Source organism: Mustela putorius, unplaced genomic scaffold (genome assembly GCF_011764305.1).
Source record: "Mustela putorius furo isolate JIRA1106 unplaced genomic scaffold, ASM1176430v1.1 tig00000166_pilon_pilon_pilon, whole genome shotgun sequence".
Lineage (NCBI taxonomy): Eukaryota > Metazoa > Chordata > Mammalia > Carnivora > Mustelidae > Mustela > Mustela putorius.
Window position 1 is genome coordinate 685,235 of NW_025421301.1, and position 19,959 is coordinate 705,193.

At 47.9% G+C, this 19,959-nt stretch overlaps 1 protein-coding gene across 1 annotated transcript in view; it reads left to right on the forward strand.

Moving 5' to 3' along the window:
* Positions 1 to 4,718: 4,718 nt before the first annotated feature.
* GABRR2 (gamma-aminobutyric acid type A receptor subunit rho2) overlaps positions 4,719 to 19,959 on the forward strand; it is a 44,252-nt gene continuing 29,011 nt past the window's right edge. Inside the window, exons 1-2 of the mRNA XM_004766916.3 lie at positions 4,719 to 4,846; positions 12,373 to 12,479. Of these exons, the coding sequence (XP_004766973.1) occupies positions 4,734 to 4,846; positions 12,373 to 12,479 (220 nt within the window). The 5' untranslated portion in view covers positions 4,719 to 4,733. The remainder of the gene's footprint in view (positions 4,847 to 12,372; positions 12,480 to 19,959) is intronic.

The following is a 19,959-nucleotide window of genomic DNA, read 5'->3' on the forward strand; positions in this document are numbered from 1 at the left end:
GACAGCAGATGCCTCCTGGGGCCTTTCCACAGCGTTGAGCTTGAGCCACTGGGGCCAATCCTCTGTTCTGAGAGAAATAAGCAAATGTTAGTTATATATCCACTGCCTCGCACCATATACAAAACTCAACTCATAATGGACCCAAGACCTTAATGTTAAGAGCAAAAACAATAAAATTGTTAGAAGAAAGCATAGTAAATCTTTGTGACCATGAGTGAGGCAGTGGTTTCTTAGATACAAAACCAAAAACACAAGTATTTTATCAAAACAAACCCTTTGTGTTTCAAAGAACATCATTAATAAAGTGAAAAGACAATCCCAGGTGGGAGAAAATATTTGCAGATAAAATATAAGAGGCTTGTATCTAGAATATCTAGAGAACTCATAACAATAATGAAAAAGCTAACCTGACTTAAAAACAGCAAAGGGTTTGAATAGATATTTGTATAAAGAAGATGCACAAATGACCAATAAACATGGAAAGATGCCTGAACATCATTGGTCATTGGGAAAACGCACATCAAAAGTACAGTAAGCTACTTCACATCCACTATGACGGCTGGAATAAAACAGGTGTTGGTGAGGATTGTTGGTGGGAATGTAAAATGGGGCAACCACTTTGAAAAACTGGTAGTTCTTAAAAAAGTTAAGCGAAGAGTTAACATATTGTCGCGGCCAGCGCGACAAATCGACCAGGAACGTGAGGGTAAGAGGATGAAGTTAAGAGACAAAGAGATGGGGACAGGAGGAGCACTGAGGAGGATGTCCAACAGTGCTAAGTTTATTCAAAGCACTAAGGCCATATATAGAGTGATAATAGGAGAAGCAATACACCTGTGTCTAGTTAAACAACCACGAGTTCCTCGTGACGCCAAATGGCTAATGCCAGTACAAATACAGCAAACCTGAAAGTAATTTAGGGCAGCAAGGATCAGCAACGAACTTTTGACCCCAACTGAATTGTTCTCAGTTGTTTAGCAAGCGTGTGGGAAGTCACGTAGGCGAGCGCACAACACATAGCACAGACCCTTTCTCAGTGCTACTCAACTTTTCCTGTCTTAAACCTTTGGTTAGGTTATTTGGACTTTAAAGGAGGCTCAAGTCAGGGCCTGGTTTGGTCCTCGTCTCAAGCGTTATTGCGGCCTCCCACACCATACGACCCAGCCATTCCACTCCCAGGTATATTATCAAGAGAGATGCAAACACATTCACACAAACTTCTACAGAAGTATTCATAGCAGCATTATTATTCATATCCCCAAACTGGAAACTCAAATCCCATTGACTAAGATAAACAAGGTGTGCTCTGTCTATATGATGGAATGGAATCTGGCCATGAAGAAGAATGAAGTTCTAATACATAGGACAACATGGATGAATCTTGAAAGCATCATGTCAGGAAAAAAAAAAAGATCAAGTCCAGTGAAGTCAGACACAGAAGGCTACATAGGGTATGATTCTGTGTATATGAAATACCCACCTTAGGCAAACCCGTAGAGACAGAAGGTAGGTTGGTGATTGCTAGTGACTGAAGGGAACTGAAAGGAAGGGGCAGCGACTGCTAATGGGTATAGGCTTCTTTGGCGGGAAATGAAAATGATCTAAAATTAGATACTGGGGATGGTTGCACACTCTATACCAAAAACCACAGTTAAAGGGGTAAATTTGGAGCACCTGATTGGCTCAGTCAGTCAAGTGTCTGCTTTTGGCTCACGTCATGATCTCAGGGTCCTGGGATCGAGCCCCATGTCAGGCTCCCAGCTTGGTGGGTAGTCTGCTTCTCCCTTTCCCTCTCCCCAGAGCCCCACTCAAGCTCTCTCTCTCACTCTCTCTTCTCTCAAATAAATAAAATCTTAAAAATTTTTTTTTGAAAAGGGTAAATTTATGGTATGTGAATGATACTTCAAAAAAAGACATTACTTAAAACATTACACTTATCTCCAACTGAGTTTTTCTCCATACCATAATCACAATAATTCAACTACTGAAAATAAGAGAGATTTAAAGAAAAAACTGATAGGGATGCCTGGGTGGCTCAGTCAGTTAAGCTGCTGCCTTCCTTCTGCTCAGGTTGTGATCCTGGGGTCCTGGAATCAAGTCCCGCATTGGGCTCCTCGCTTGGCAGGGAGCCTGCTTCTCTCTCTGCCTCTGACTGCCACTCTGCCCGCTTGTGCTCTCTCTCTCTCTCTCTCTCTCTCTCTCTGACAAATAAATAAATAAATAAAATCTTAAAAAGAAAAAAAAAGAAAAAAAAAGAAATTGATAGGACCTAAAATGTCGAGAATGCAACAAAATAAATATTTCTCTCTCTCTCTCTTTAAAGATTTATGTATTTGAGGGAGAGAAAGAGAGAGAAAGGAAGAGAAGGTGAGGGAGGAGCTGGGGGAGAGGGAGAGCATTTCAAGCAGGCTCCTGCTCAGTATGCAGAGGCTTTCACCCACTGAACCACCCAGGCGCCCTACTCCTGCTGAGTATGGAGCCTGATGCGGGGCTCCATCTCATGACCCTGAGATCGTGACCTGAGCTGAAACCAAGAGTGTGACACTTAACCAACTGAACTATCCAGGAGCCCTAAAAACAAATATTTCTTGAAAACAACAATATCCATGAATAGTTCTAGGGTTCCAGTCAGAAGCACCATCTTTTGAACAAAATCTATGGAAAGGAACTTTAATGAGTATCTTTCCTTCTCTGCTAAATCTTTAGGAGCAGTGGGACTTTTAAGCAAATTATTTAGGTAATTCTGAGAAGTGGCCAGATTGGGGAACCACTGAGTTAGTCCCCATACAGAATTATTCCCACTCCCAAATTTCTATTTAACTCCTGTATTTTGGCTTTCGGCCACATCTTTCAACTGAAACTACAGTTAACTGAAGTTAGGAACAGTGTGCTGGTTGCCAGAGCTAGTTCACCTGTTTCCTGCCGTCACTTCTTCACAACATTGACCGTTGACTACTCTCAGAGAACCTTTGGTTTTCATAGTCAACATCTTTGCTAGTTCTATACTTTTGTTCAGGCTTCCCATCCATCCATTAGAAGTATAGGTTTCAGCACACTTGGCTGGCTCGATCAGTAGAGCATGCAACTCTTGATCTCAGGGTTGTAGGTTCGAGCCCCACATGGGGTATAGAGATTACTTAAAAACAAAATCTCTAAAAAAAGGAAAGTATAGGTTCCTGAGGATTCTATGCTTACACTGGGACTTCTATTTTCCTGGAAGATCTCACCCTTTCCTGTAGTTAAACTACCACCATACATTGATGGCTCCAGACTTAATTCTCCAGTCCAGACCTTTCTCCTGAGCTTCAGGCTTATCTATACTCCAGTGCCTCTTGGGCATCCGGAAGTCCCATGATACCTCAAATTCCATGAGTCAAAATCTATGTCATCTCCCCACCAAACCTGTCCACCTCTAACGGATATCACTTACTCACCAGTCCCACCTCCAAACTGGAATCGTCGATATCACTGCGGTCTCCTCTCACCTCCCACCCTATTCAGTCAGCAAGTGTATTCTACCTCAGAAAGAACTTGACCTTCTCATTCTTCTGCCTTCCCTCCTCTTCACCTTCCATCTGCCCTTCCTTTAGGGCAGGAACTCATCCTCCTTCGTTATTATAACTTCTCTGATCCAACTGATCTCAGGAATTTCTTAAAAAAAAAAAAAAAAGTAGATCGTGTCATCCCACTTTGCTTTCTTTCTTACATAATAAAACCCCAATTCTGTCCACTTCCAGTTATCACTTCTCTTGACCTCCCGCCTCATCTCCCTATGTCTTTACCACACCAAACTCTTCTCCGTCTCGGACACAGCCGGCAAGAAATAAGTAGTCTTTAAACATTTTATTCTGCTCAGGAGACTAAATATAGACACGTGTATCTTTACACTTCAAATGTTTGCAAGTCCATGTTCCAGGATAGGAATCAAGCCTAATTTATGGTGATATTATACATTTTAGGATTAAAGACCCAAATTAATCTAATGCTCATGGTAGGAAGAAGAGCTTACATAATCATGAATTCTCCTTTGGTTTATACATCCCTTCAAAATCAAAATGGATTTTATGCTTTGATAAGATGTCTTTTCATTGAGAACACGTGTATTTGGGGGGAAAGCAAGCATCCTTGGTCATGGGCAAAATATGCTTTCTTGGATGGAGAAATAAAGCAACCCGGTGAAAACAGGTCATTCGTGTGTTCACTCAGCATTTCCTGAGCACGTTCATGCACTCCTCTTGCCCATCAGGTCTTCCCTGCAAATTCACTCAGAACCCAAGCTGTCTCCCTAGTGGATGTGACAGACACGTTTTATGCAGCCAGAGGGAAGGATTAATGATCTCAGCAAAGAGCTGGCATGTTCAAGAGGTTTAAATTTATTTATTTATTTATTTATTTTATGTAACAGTTTTAGCCAAAGCTGCTCTGGGACTCAGCGGAAGCAGAATTTCACAGGACAAACTTGTTAACTAATGGCCAATCACTAAGCGGCCCAGCCTTGGTGTTTGTGTCACGCCTTGGCGGGGTGGGGGTGTGGGTGTGGTGGGAGGTGGGGTGGGATGAGCATCACTATCAAATATTTAATCGGAAAAACCAGTCCGGCCAGTGGTGCTCTCGCAGCCCCTTCGAGAAGCACCGCCACAAGATGACAGACTGAATGTACGGTGCAGCCCGCAGGGGCCTGCCCCGCTGTAGGTTACTGGAGAGCAGTCTGTGGCATCGTAGATGTTCCCAGAATGCCTTATTTCACAAGACTCATTTTGCTCTTGTTTTGCCTGACGGCTCTTGTGGAGAGCAGAAAGCCCAAGAGGAGGAGATCGACTGGGCAGCTGGAAATGACCAAGCCCAGGTAAAGGCTTGGGTGGGAGGGGAGGAAGGTCACCTGCCTGCAGGGGCGCTCAGCACGCCAGCTCCCAGGAGGGCCAGGGCTTACACTGACCCGCTGGGATCTATTTTCCAGCCGGAGGTTGATGGGGCCACCACCTCGCTGAAAACAGCCTCTCTCAGAGCATAGATATTCTCTAGGGTCACAAGCTGTGAGAGAGCAAAGCCAGACCGGGCTGAGGAGTTTGTTCTGGCATTGGTGTTCTGTCCAGGCATTTCCATTTCAGGCAGGCGGTTGAAAATTTCGTGGGTTAAAAACATCTTGTACTTCTCAATTTGTGCTGCTTTGTTCCTCACGATGACATCCGGTAGGGACCATGGGACCTGCTGAGTAATGGCACTCAAGAATTTTGGAGGGGTGGGGAGGAGAGGGGAGGGGTGGGGAGGGGCAGGGGGACCCCTGTAGATAGGAATTTAGTTTGAGCTATTGAGAAAAAATGTAACCGAGAGTTGTCCTCTTTAAATTATTGGATTGGGAACAGCTTTCTGACTGTATCGGGTATCATTTCACTGTTTCAATCTGAAAAAGGTGTTTGAAATTTGCTAGGTTATCCAAAATACATGCGTAGGCAACAGGTGTAGGCAACTGCCATTGCACGATGTAACAGAAACATTTCCAAGATACTGGTTTGGCCTGGAATGTGCATTGAAAATCATATTACAAATCGAAGTTCCTTAGTAAGTTTGCTTGAACCGATGCACAAAGCCTGATACCCTAGGCCTGATGGAAACGACTGGCGTGAAGAAAAGAGCAAGCAGCTGAGAGGTAGAGGGCGTGTGTAAGATGTCACACATCTGTTCCCCATTCTACGAAGCATTTCGAGAACTAGAGATTGTGAATATAAACTAATATATGGAGGCACATTTTCTAGGTCACTGGCTTTTATTTTTAATCAGGCATCGCTATTGGTGACAATTTTTTGAAATTGTACTTCTGACAGATCTACCTATAAGTTACATACATACATACATAGACTATTGCATACATAGACTATTACACATATGTATATTAAAGTAAAACTTGATTGCTTCATTATTTTTAGATAAAAACTATCAGCGAGAGTTGCATTCTCTACTTTCTGCATCCCAGTAGACCGTCTTAAGCTCCCAGGAATATGCCGGCTTCAGAGACTGCCGCTCTCCGGGAGGCCCAAGCTCTGCAGGGCTATTTAATCCTAGTCACGCAGAAAGCAACAGATACAACTTGTCCAGGAGGACAGGAAGGAGGCACTCAGTGCAAGTCTCCTCCTGGGGGGATGTTGCCAGAATTCGAGGCTGTTGAACTGGAAGGAGCCTCAGGGATCATGTGATCCTGCAATTCCTCTGAGCCCTAAGACTGTGAAAGGTGAATAGGTGTTGGGTGAAAAGGGGTCTTGGGCTCAAAGAAACTTGGGAAACTCTGGTTTAGATCATTTTGAACAGCTGTCTTTATAGCACAGCTTCTCGAACCTTTATTATGCAAATAGACATTCTGAATCTTGAAGAGGAAAATAAATTATACAGTTTCTCCAAAAAAAAATCCCCTGCTTTTTTGGAACTATCTTGAGGGATTCATATTTTACAGAGCATGTATTGGGAAACACGGTTTCAATTTTATGGATGCTGAGAAGTCTGTTGGAAGGCAGGACTAATTCATACAGGTACCTAGGGACCCCACTGGGCTAGAACATAGGTTCCTTGATTTTCTCAGCCTGGAGGAAAAGCATTGTATGGACTTGTCTATTCCCTGAGAACAGTTCTGGGGTTCAACAGGAACCCCTCAGGGATCCTCAAGGATCCTGCTTGGCAGCCTGGGCTGTCATACCTGTGGTCACTCCTCAGAAGACCACAGTCATTCCCAGGTACTGGCATGAGCTTGGGGACAGACTGAATCTGACCCTTAGGTGTGAGGAGAGTTTCTTGAAATCCATCCCAGAGGGTGTTAAAGTGGAAGAAAAGATGAACCCACACATTCAAGAAATAAAAAACAATTACTGAAGGGAGGCTAGGAGAGAGGATAGAGAAAATGATTCTAGGCCTTTCTAAATCCACCAGGGCACGTGCAGGCTCAGACAGTCATAAGGCTCTGTCGGTGAAAAATTTCAGCCAAGTGTCAGACTAAAATATTACTTTCCTCGTTGACACACAAGAGTTAAGCTGTACAAATAAAGAGGAACAAAATGACTTCATCTCTGTAAGGTAGCTTCTTTCCTTGGAAGTCTGTCCCCACCTTCCACATCATACCGTCTTACACACACATACCATATACCATACACAGGAATTCACCCAGTCACTCACACACACACACACACACACACACACACACACACACACACACACACACTGTTAGGATCTTTTCGAACCTACGTACTTTCCGTATCATCTCCCCAAGGCACTCTCACAAAACAAGTATTCTGCTCAGAAGGTGCTTTTTCCAGACCTGCTTCCGGTTTTCCCACCCCTCGTGTCCCCCTTTATGGAACTGCTGCCACCTGAACCTGGTTTCTCCCGACTATTCGATTTGCTCTCTTCTCCCCGCCTTTCTTTCTCCGGCTTTATTCTAGTCCCTCCCTGCCCGCTACGTGAGTTGGCTTCCTGACCCTGTGATTGCTCCCCACCCAGCAAGAGAGGCCCTTCTCCCTGGAGATCTGAAAATGAACCTAGCTCTCACCAGATAACACTCTCTGGTTCCTCCTGGTCCCAGGGCATGAGGGCCCCTTCCAGATTTCCTCTCCCATTTGCAGTCCCCGTGGCCAGCCTTCTTGGGATCTGCCTCGTGGCTTACGTGGTGCCAGGCCCAGGAGCAGCTTTGCTTTCCCGCTGCCCAGTGATCCTCACCCTCCCCAGTGGCCTGGGGAAGGAGGTGGGGCCAGGAAGTCAGAGAAACCAGGTTTGGACCCTGGTTCTGTGGCTCCCTGGCCACGGCGGTGTTTCCTCATCTTTCTGAACCTTGTTTCTCTAACTGAAAAAGGTGCTTGTGAGACCTTTTCCCCTGGGATGAGGGGTTAACCACAGCTCAGGGCCTGCACGGAGGGAGGGTGTCACATACAGGCATGGTCATCCTGCCTGCTATTGTGCTACCAAATGAACCTCAGCACGGTGGCACCAGCCCTGCCTCTCGAAGGGGTCATGAGCAAATTTTTCCTCCCTCTCCACCCAAGGCTGTGGAGGTTCTGGCTCCCCTGCTTTGGGCCGGGACTCAGAGTATGGCCTCTGGAGTCTAGGGTCTTTGGGCCAAGGCATCCAGGCACTGGAAGGATGAACTGAGGGCATGTGGCTCACACAAAAAGCCCAAGGCTGGAGATATTAGTGGCCTGAGTTATCAAGTAATTGGTTCCTTTAAAAACAACAACAAAACCTAGTTCTGGCCCTCAGGATTGGCACAGGCATTTCAATCTCCTCTCTCCTGCAGTGGGACTGGAATTCTGCGACTTCCGCAACCAAATCCTCCCCTCTAAATGGAGAGGGATACTGCTGGCCAGCTGGGATTTGCTCCCCATGAGGCAGAGGGGTAGGGCGCCGGCAGCACTCACAATTGAATGTCCGTGATGTGCTAAGTCCTTAGGCTGAGCTCTTCCTCTGCCTTTCCGCGGTGCCATTGCTGGGTGTCCAATATGGCCTGTCATGCAGTTGCTGTGCAGGGAACCCGGCCTGGTCCCTCCTGACTTCAGGAGCCAGGCTTGGGGTGGAGACCATGACAGTGGAAGCTTGGTGGAGGTACCCTGATAGTGACCACCGCGTTTCAAGGGACCCAGACTTGGGTTCCATATTCCAGCTCACTGGGAGGAAGACGTTACATTAGACTTCCCTCCAATGGGCTTGTCTAAAAGCAACTCCAACTTCTTCCTCCAACTTGCTTAACGCCTTCAGTGTTTTCCCATTGCCTTTGGATAAAGACAGAAGTCTCAACATGGTCTTCAAGGCTCTGCCTGGCCCGGTCCCCGCCTACCCCGCAACCTCTTCCTCCCCTTCCCCTTTTATTGAATCCCCTCTCAACCTGCAGCCTAGACCACCTCAAACGAGAGGTGTGTTGAGTTTAAATGCCTATAGGGTATCCATCGGGGATCATCAGGTCGGCAGTTGGGTAAAAGATCTAGAGCAGGGGGTACAGATGCCGGAATCTGTAGCCACAGACATAGGCTCGCCTGCCAAAGAGGGTGTAGAAGGAGAAGAGGCGGCGGCTGGGACAGCGCCCTGGGGATATTAGCGTTGATGGGGTGAGCTGAGGGCAGGGAGGCGGCAATGGACATTGAGAACGAGCTCTCAGGTGTTAGGAGGACAGCCCAGTGCTTGGTCCTGAAAGACCAGGTTTCTAGGAGAGGCATGGTCCTCCAGGTGGCAGAGAAGCCAGCGCTCAGCGGGGCCTCGGGGCCTGCACAAGTGACGCAGGAAGTGCTTGGAGGTGAGGAGGCGGCTGCAGCCTGTGGCGCACAGTTCTCTGGGAGGATTATGGATTTGTGAGGAGGGGGGATCTTTTTTTTTTTTTTTTTTTTAAGAGAAAGTTTAAAGACAAATATATCTACCACACCTGTAATGCTACCACTTTTCAATAAATTTTATGTGAGGAAGATGTGTGGTCTAGACAGATCTTCTGCTTAGTTTGGGTTCAAGGGAGGAGAGACTTGAATCCAGTTTGAAGGCTGACGAGAAGGAGCCGTGGGTGGGAAAGGGAGATGCTGATGTAGCTGGGGTGAGGGTGTTTGAGGGCAGATGTCAAGGGCTCTGGGAGGAGAACCAGGCACCTCTGCCAAGCCCCCAGGGACACTAAGAACCTGCAAGGCTGACAGAAATGAAAATAATCCTACTGCCCGTGCCCCCACCCTGTTTTCACCTTCTCCCTGGGTATCTTACAGGCACCTTGAAATCAAGATGGCTCAGAATGAAATGCACCCTCTTCACCACAAACGTGCCCTTTGCCATCTCAGGGAATGCCCCCACCATTCACCCAGGTGCTCAAGTCATAAGCCAGAGTCATCTTTGCCCCTCTCTTTCCCTCACAGCCTATATATAATCCATCAGCTAGACCTTTCTGTCTTCCTTAGATCTGATCACTTCTCTGCACCTCCCTTCCCTACAGCCCTGATCCAGGCACCATGTTCTTAGCAAGTTTCCTAATGGTCTCCTGTGTCTGCTGTGCCCTCTTCAGTCTTCTCTACAGTGGCCAGGAGATTGTCTCAGGTCCTAAACGAGTCCTTGTGACTCTCGTGTTCAGAATTTCATGGGTTTCCCTGTCAGTATTATACTCATGAGGGTCTCATGATCTTGTCCCTGGCCTTATCTCCCACCTTCTTTCTTACTGCTTTGTTTCTCCTTGCTCTCCTCACACAAGCCAGACTCACCTCAGGACATTTGCACTTGCTGTTCTCCCAGAGTACACTTCTTCACATCTTCTCATGACTTGCTCTGTCCCTCATCCCATCTGGGTCTCAGATGGTTTCCCTGATCACCTTCCACCCCAATCCATCTTCCTCTTATTTCTTATCCTGCTTGATTACATTTTTATGGCACTTAGCACTTTCTGAAGTTATATTACTTATCTGTCCACTTGCTTATTGTCTGTCTCCCCCACCGGGTTATCAGCCCAGTGAGGGCAATGAGTATATGTCCTCCCCATGACTAGTACCGCATCTGGACAGAGTCAGTTCTCCAAAGATATGTGGTTACCAAGTGGATTTGAGTCTAGGAATTGAGGAATTGTGCAACCAAAGTGTAGGACGGCTGTCCCTTTGGATGCTGACATCCCAAGGTTGATGGGCCAAAGCTATCGCAGGAAGAGGGAGAGTGGTTGGGAGGTCTGGAGCTCCAGGTGGTTCTGAGAGTAGGGCTATAAGGTGGGAAGCCCAGCTTATAGGGGAATATGCTTCTTGGTGGGAAGGGAGGTGGGCAGACCAACCTTTAGACCAGCACTGTGTAAATAAAACTTTTGAAGACCATGGAAATGTTACAGATGTGCACTATCCAACATAGTAGCCACCAGCCTCATGTGGCTATTAAGCACATAAGTATGGCTAGTGTAATTAAATAACATTAATATTATCTTATTATTGACTTTATTTTATTAATTAAATTTCAATTTAATTTAATTTAATTTAATTTAATTTAATTTAAATTGACTTCAACAGCCACACGGAGCTAGTGGCTACTTTATTGATCAGCACGGCTTTAGCCCTCCCAACAAATTATACCACCTGGGCAGAGCTTCCAGAGAATAAAAGTTAAGAAAGATTTCATAGGAAGATGTCTCAAAGAACAGGACCTTGAGAGAGGAAACATGTTACTTCCCTCTTACAGAGTTTAAACAGGAACTATGCCTGTTTCTCTAAAAAAAAGAAACATGAAAGCATGATAAGAACATTGAGAGTAAAATAAGGATGTATATATAAGTGAGCAACAAACATTCAACCCCAAATCTCTTCATTTACTAGAGCCCTTAAACATTCTGTACAGAACAAAATTTACAGTAACACTGACTTCTGATTTGGTTGTTTTGTTTCTTCTGTCAAGAATTAGATCTCACAGGTGCGTGGGTGGCTCAGTTGGTTAAGCGTCTACCTTCAGTCAGGTCATGACCTGGGATCAAGTCCCGCGTTGGGCTCCCTGTTCAGCAGGGAGTCTGCTTCTCCCTCTGACCCTCCTTTCGCTCATGCTCTCTCTCTCTCATTCTTTCTCTCTCAAATAAAATAAAATAAAATAAAATAAACAAGAATTAGATCTCATATCTTGTCAGACACAAATCCTTCCTCCCTCCCTCTCTCCTTACTCTTCTGCCTCCTCTCTTCCTTGTTTTTGTTTAGTGATGATCATGTCAGCAGAATATTGCTTTAGAATATTTTGGATTTTATTGTTTTTGGATTATGTGTGGTTGTGGTGAAGGGAAAAAAAAAATAAAGAAGTTCTAGAAAGAGTGAGTGTGGGTGAGAGAGACTAGAAAATGACTACTTTGCCATCTGGGTTGAAGAAAGAGAGTGAACTCGGGTCTGCAGTCCTGGCTGGCTCCAGTGTCCACCACCTGTCTGAGTGGCTGGAACAACTCTGTCCCCAACCGGGGCCTTGATCCCCACTATGTGTGCCTTGTCTGTTCCCCCTGGGGTTGAGGCTCTGCTCCAGTGTGGGTTCTGCCTCCAGCTGCCAGCTGGACTGAGACAAGGAGCATCAGGTCTGGTGAGGCTAAAACCAGTATTTTAAAACTTTCACTATATTTGTGTCAGAATTTTATTGATTATGAAACAATACTATAGCAACATAAGAGAAACATTTAAAAAACCAAAAATTTCTGAATCTCCACCATTCAACCCAACGGCTGTCATGCAATCGTAACTTACCTTAGGAAGGTTCTGGAAGGGTCTGGTCCTCAGGACCTGCTTGTGAGGACCTGAGGGGGACAGGGTGGGTGGGAAGGAGTGTGAGTGTGTGTGTGTGTGTGTCTAGCCTTCAACGGATGGAGAAAAGTTTCCTTACAAGTAAATCCTACATTGTGGGCCGTTGAAAAATGTCTCTTGCTTGTTTTTGCAGTCACCTATATAAGAAGAACCTTGACATGACCAAAATCCGCAAGGGAAAACCTCAGCCGCTTCTCCGAGTGGAGGATCATGATTTCTCCATGAGGCCTGCTTTTGGAGGTAGGACTGAGCACTTCCCTTGGCCGGCGAGGGGCCTGGTCCCTGGGGTGGCCCGCTGCTGCTCTGTCCCATTCTCTCTGGCACAGCCCTCCCCTGGATCCCCACTCACAGTCAGATAAGCCCAACTGGGCTTCCAGAGTCCCTCATTTTCCCAAGGAGAGGAGAGCTGGAAGGAAGTGAGCGAGAGGGGTGCCGACGGAAGTGTTGCTGACCACTAAGCTGCCAACTCTCTCTTCCTCAATTACAAAGCCTGCCTGGAATGTCTGGACACAGAATGGCTCCTGCTCAGCCTCCCTGTGATTAGCTGGGAATTGCAGCAACAACAGTTTAACCCATGACAAGTCCTCTCCTAGACTTGCTCTCAAGGGGGGGTGTTGCTACTTTGGAGTCAGGGAGGGGTCGTGCGAGGCTGGTGGCTGTCCCTTCCAGGAGCTGGAGAAATGCCATAGGCAGGACAGGAAAGCCATCTGTTCTGACCAGGCAGGGAGTGGGCTGAGAAGAGCAGAATGCATGAGCTGGGAGGACCAATGTCCCCACCTTGTGGATTCGGGAAACTGAGGCCCAGAGCATTTCAGCCTCTGGGCCCCAGCCAAAGCAGACCTGGGTCATTTGGCTTCCCACTCCCTTTATCTCCCTTTCCAGATCTTTCTTCTTCTTCTTTTTTTTTTTTTTTTTTTAATTTTTAAAGATTTTATTTGTTTGACAGAGATCACAAGTGGGCAGAGAGGCAGGCAGGGGTGGAGGGGAAGCAGGCTCCCTGCTGAGCAGAGAACCACATGCGGGGCTCCATCCCAGGACCCTGAGATCATGACCTGAGCCAAAGGCAGAGGCTTTAACCTACTGAGCCATCCAGGCACCCCTCCAGATCTTCTCTTAAGTCCCTGGGGCTATAGGGGTGATCTGTGGGCAAGTCAAAGACCCTCTCTGAGCCTCTGTTTGCTGGTTTGTAAAATGGGGATAGTAATCCCTACATCATGTTGTCATGGGTGTGTGTGTGTGTGGGGGGGTTGTCAGGATTAAAGGAGATAATGTATGTAAAGCCCTTGACACATAAGGGTTCCCAGGTCCCCTTAGAAAAACCCAGCTGTCAGGCCTTCCTCTGTGGGCCTATTAAGGGATTAGACATTCGTTTATCCCAGAGGCCTTTGCATTTTAAAAGGCCTCAAAGCCTCTCCCTCCATCCCAGAGCTCTCACACCTACTGAGCAGGAGGATGAAAGGGGCAAGCAGATTATGGCCGGTGCCTCTTCTTCCTCTTTTCTTCCTCTCTTCTTCCTGTCCCCAGTGCTGCTCACCACGGGCTCAGGTCAGGAGGCGGCCCTCTCTCTGCCCTGCCTCCGCCCTTGCTGGTCCTCCCCCCCCCCCCCCCCGGGGGGGGGGGCTCACCATAGTCATGCTGACAGGGAATTTTAGGAAGATAAATTTCTCTTGAATGAGCGGCTCAGAAATTGCTATATCGGCTCCAGGAGGTCTGAGAGGACCCTGTCAACGGAAGGTTCCTGTTGCCTTTCTCTTGGAGCCTCAGTTAAGATACCGAGGGTTGGCTAAGCAGTGAGAACAAGAACACACAACAGTATTCATGACAGCAACATATTTATAGTGGTTTTCTGTGGCAGGCACCATTCTAGTCAAGGAGTGTATGTCCTCACAACAGCTCCTTGAGATAGATATTATTATTTTCCCCAGATGGGGAAACTGAGGCCCAAGAGGTGAAGGGACTGGCTCGGGTCACCCTCCTGCTGAGGTTAGGCTCGAGGTCCCTCCTGGCTGAGGCGCCTCCTTGTCGCTTCTACCTGTGCATCCCTCAACGCAGGGCTGACCTATCCAGCAGGCAAGTAGGCATAGTGTCAAACGCTCACAGTGATACTCTTAGAAGCCTCTGGAAATATTTTAAAATCAGAAAAAGAAAAAAAATACAATGTTAGGTAGGATATATAAGATCCAAATCTTATATATTATGTAATTATATGTTCACCTCATACCAATAGAGTTATAAAATATAGTTTTTTTAAAAAAATAAAATACGCTTTTTAACCTTTTTTATGGAGGAAGGAGCCCATGAAAGCAAAAGTGCCCAGGGTTCCCCAAAGTCATGCCGTGGCTTGCCTCAGTACATGGAGTTGTGGGGCAGGTGTGTGTATATGGGGACAGGTACTATCCCGAAGAACTTGCAGGAACTTTCCACCGGAGGCTGTTGGCTGCTGGCAGGAGCCTGAGCAGGCACCTGGTCCAAACCCTCAGATTACCTGGGGTAAAAAAGAAGAGCCTGAGGCCCCGGGGGCTTAGGAGGTGGCTACAGAGCAGCCAGAACAGAACTTTGGTTTCATCTTCCATATAAGCCGCAGAACTGAGAGCCTCATAAAAACACTCCCTCCTCCAGGAGAAAGCCAGGAAGCCAGGAGCTGGCTCTCAGTTGCCAAGTTCCCGGAAAACCTGGCTCAGGGCAGAATCTTCCAGCAGGCTGCAGTCCCAGTCCCGGTGCCCCTTCCTCCAGCCACATCTGAGTAGCAAGTTGGACTTCCTGTGCCCCGATCCCTGCCACCGCTGGGCCCACCAAAGGGGCCGCGCAGGGTGCGGGGTCAGGACGGTCCCCTGCCCCTGCCCGAGCTAGCCTCTGAGGCTGGGAAGGCCCTGACCTGAGGCTTCTACCCATCAGATCTCAGTTCCCAAAGCACAGGGTGGAGTCTGTTTCGCCCTCTTTCCAATCCCCTTCCCCAGGGCATTTGGTCCTCTGGGCACCTTTTATCTGGTGCAGGGCTTTTCTGGGTGTCCAGACATCACCTAGCTGAAGTGGGGGACAGGGGGCACATAGCGAGGTGGCAAGGCTGCACACTCTCACCCACCCACAGATAAGATAAGGGGGCTAGTGACTTCAGTCCAGGCTTCAGTCCAGGCCAAGCAGGTGGGATGGGGCCATCACAGCAGTGTGGAGGATCTGGAGATGTTTAGAGCCAGGAAGCCTTCCCTGCGGGTGCTCCTGAGGGTCCCAGCCCACCAGCACCTCATCCTTGGATGGGGGACACCGCCCACGTGTCAAGCAGTTCTCCGAGGAAGGAGGCTGGCAGACAGCACCTAGGGGACTCTGGGCAAGTGAAGAAGGCACTCCTTCCTTGTGCCAGGCCCCCGGGGAGAAGCAGAGCCTGGGCCCGTCCTGACCCCCATCTCCCCTTAGCACCCGCGCACCCTAAGCGGGTCATGTGAACAAAGATGTCTGTTGCTCTTTGTGGGGGGTGTCTAACTCCTGTCTTCTCTTTCTAGTTTGTTTCCTTAAGAGGGGCTTCCTTGTGGATTGATGTTTAAAAGTAGTTGAAGTAGAGAAGAATTTATCTAAGGTTAGATACCCCATGGGTGACCTTTTTAGTCCGGAAGGAGAAAAGATTAAAAATCTAGCAGCTTCCTAATAATCCCAGGGATCAGTTGAAACGAAAATACCTTGCCTAAGCTGCCAGCTGTCAGATTCAGTATGTGTCCTGGTTAGAGGAAGCTCCAGAGACCTGGGGGGGGGGGGGTTGGTGGGGGACTCCTCTGTGTGTCAGGAGATGGGTTGCAATGCTGGTGGGTTTTGTGTGTGTGTGTGTGTTTTGTTTTTTAAATTTAATTGTAGTTTTTAAAAAAAAATTGTGGTAATATATATAGAACATAAACGCTTCCCATTTTAACCATTTCTTTTTTTTTCATTTTAATTTTTTATTTTTTTATAAACATATATTTTTATCCTCAGGGGTACTGTTTTAACCATTTCTAAGGGTACAGGTCAGTGGCCCTTTTTCTCTACCACCACCACCTCCCATCTCCAGAATTTTTTCATCCTCCCAAACTGAAACTCTGTACCCATTAAACACTTAACTCCTATTCCGTCCTGTTTTCCCAGCCCCTGGCAACCACCATTCCACTTTCTGTCTTTATGAATTTGACTACTCTAGGTACCTTGTGTGAGTGGAATCAGACAGTTTTTGACTGAATTTTGTGACTGGCTTATTTCATTTAGCATAATGTCCTCAAGGCTCACCCATGTTGTCAGGATGTCCTTCCTTTTTATTATTTTATTTATTTATTTTTAATATTTTTTAAAATTTATTTATTTGACAGAGATCACAAGTAGGCAGAGAGGCAGGAAGGGAAGCAGGCTCCCTGCTGAGCAGAGAGCCTGATGCGGGGCTCGATCCCAGGACCCTGGTATCATGACCCGAGCCAAAGGCAGAGGCTTTAACCCACTGAGCCACCCAGGTGCCCCTGTCCTTCCTTTTTAAAGCCAAGTAATACTCCACTGGGTGTATAGCTCCCCTTTTGTTTATCCATCCATCTGTTAGCAGATACTGGGTTGTTTCCACCTTTCTGCCGTTGTGAGTAAGGCTGCCATGAACACAGATGTGCGGATAGCTGTCGGGAACCCTGCTTTTAATTCTTAGGGGGTATATTCCAAAGTGGAATTGAGTCACTCTGTAGTTCTGTTTAGTTTTTTGAGGACCCTCCACATTCTCATCGATGGCAGCTGTGCATTTCACATTCCCACTTGCACAAAGCTGATTTTTAATTCACACTGTATACAGGGATGGCCAGGAGGGAGGGAGGGTCATCCCGGATTCTTGAATCATCGCCAAGGACTTTGTCAGGCTGGTCAAGAAGAATGGTGGCAGCAAAGTGGCTTAGGTTCTCCAACCAAAATACTTCAGTTCATAAGACATATACTTGACATATTTCTTGAGCTGCAGGGCCCCTGACTGGCTCAGTCGGTAAAACATGCAACTCCTGATCTCAGGGTCATGAGTTCAAGCCTCATGCTGGGTGTGGAGCCTATTGAAAAAAAAAAGAAGCCCTGTACTTTTTGAGCTGTTACTATGTGTCAGTGAGGTCTGTGTTATCTGGAGACCCAGGAGGGAACAAGATAGCCACAGTCCTTAGAGTTTTTATGCTCTAGTGAGGAAGGCCAGGGCTGATCAGGATGTCAAGTTGTGCCGGGAAGGAAAGTACGGGAGCTGCAGGGTACACACGGCAGCGTCTGCTGGCTACACGCAGCAGGCAACTGCGGCCCTGATGAGCCGGGGAGGAGGAACACCAAGGAGCCACCCTTGCCTGGGAAGCATGCGCTCTTGGAGTCCTTTACATTCTGTGACTTTGCCTGACAAGATAGATTGTTCTCAAGAAGCTAACAGTCTACTGGAGAACAGAGAAATGATGGAGCAATGTAGGATGTTGCTTCTGTTGGAGAAGGGGGACTGAGGGAATGGTGAGAAAGAGGACTGGAGATGATTTCCCTCAGGTGGCGATGCTTGCCATGAACCTGGGAAGATGCTTAGTGGGTGAGCCCAGTAGGCGGGAAAAAAAGGACAAGCCAGGGAGAAAGGTGCTCTTGGGTAAAGATGAAGTGTGTCAGGGAATATGAGCAGCTCCCCATGGCTGGACTCTATCATGTGTGTGTGTGTGTGTGTGTGTGTGTGTGTGTGTGAGAGAGAGAGAGAGAGAGAGAGAGAGAGAGAGAGAGAGAGAGAGAAGGAGGTGGGGCACAGAGAGATCAGCCTGGCCGGGCAGGGGCAGCTCTGGGAGGATGTCTGGGCAGGAGGCTCACTGAGGGCTTGTGGGAGGATGCTGGAACAGTTAAAATGGATACTGGCCACTGGTGGGCCACTTCCAGTCCAGAACAGAGCCCATGAGAGATTAAGCTAAGGCCCTGGAGAGAATGGGGGGGGTCTGAGAGATGCTAAGAAGGAAGCCAGTCTCCGATGCCATCAGGGAACCGGGGACACCTAAGCATCTGCCATGGGGGAGGCCATTCACTGAGATGCGGCATCAGGGAAAAGCCATTGGGAAAAGACAGAGTAACTGCCAGGAAGAGATGGGTGGCTCAGAGTGGGGAGGGGAGAGAGGGTAATTTGCTGGGAGTGGAACCATTACCGGGCTGAGGACTGAGGTAAGAGGAGGCAGGAGTTGACCTGTTGTTGTCAGTAGTGGCCTTAGGCCCAGGCAACGAGCCCTGCTCTGGCCAAACCCCTCCCCAGGCTCTGGGGCCGAGAGGCTGTGCTCACGTGGGGTCTCCCTCCTGGCCACATCTGAGCACAGGAGCTTGGACTCACGTGTCCACACACCTTGAGCTTGTTTCCTCTTCCCTAAATAAGCTCTGAAGGAGACTACATCACCCCTCTTTCTGAGATGTGGCTGAGCCGTGTTGGAAGGGGGTGGGATGGAGCTCAGACACGTGGGTGGGGGTGTCCACATGCATGTATGAGAGGCTCTTCTGGGGGCTCCTGGGTGGCTCGGATGTTAAGCATCTGCCTTCGGCTCAGGTCATGATCTCAGGGTCCTGGGATCGAGCCCCGCATCAGGCTCTCTGCTCAGCGAGAAGCCTCCTTCTCCCTCTCGCACTCCCTGCCTGTGTTCCCTCTTTTGCTGTCTCTCTCCCTGTCAAATAAATAAAATCTTAAAAAAAAAAAAAAAAAGAGGCTCTTTTGCACGCAGGGTGCTGCTGAGCGGGGAGGAAAAGAAAGCTCGGAGGCTCAGGCCCCCTCTCTCTGCTCCGCCATGTTCAAGCCTGGAGCTCTGAGGGGTCTAAGAGTTCTGAAGTTGGACTTGGCCTTTGGGTTTGTTGGGAAGGTGTCTTTGTCAACGAGGTAGGATAGGCTTTATGTCATGTTGTCGTACTTTAGCTTGATTTACAACCTTCAGATATTCAAGCAATATGGCGTCTGGGTCCCTGGTTGTACTCTTGCCTGTAGGTGAGCCTGCGAGTGCTATTGCTGTCCATAGAGGTCAGTCAGCTCCCCAGCACCAGGCACGGAGGAGGGTGGGCCTGGAGGGGCAAACCCACAGGTCAGCGTTGGGTGGGTTGAGATTGAGTGACACAGAGAGACTGAGGGACTGAGCCCAGCCTGTGACAGAGGCAGGTTGCGGCACGGTCTAGGCCAATAGCACCTTTCCCACATCAGCCTCTAGAACACAGGAGAACACCTTCCAGTGCTAATCGCACACAGCAAGGGACTGAATTCGGGAAGGAAGGCAGGCAGCGTGGGTTCATGGGATAACGGCTAACCCCAACGCTTCCAGCCTTCACTTCGTGAACCTGCCTATTTTCTGTCAGCTCTTTCTCAGGCGATTTGGGCTGGAAGGTCAGGAGCCCTTTCTGAGTTTGCTCTCCTCCCCTTCCCAGTCAACCAGCTTAAATCAATTCATCCATCAAACAGTCGGTCAGATCTGCTTCCACTTTCCCAGGCCTCACCCCCTTACCCCACACATTCTCAACATGCTCTTGGAGGGTGAAAAAGACACAGCTCACAGTGGTTGGTGGCCCTCCAAAGCTCAGTCCTCCCCGACAAAGCCTTTTCTCTTAGTATTTCATTTAAATTTAAATTCACTGATAACCTTAAATAACCTTAGAATTTTCTCTTTAGGGGCAATAAAGATAAGTTTAGAAGCACTGCCTAGTGCAACCCTGACTCATCACCTCATGCCGCACCCCCCTACCACCTCCTTTATCCCCACGGCCAGGG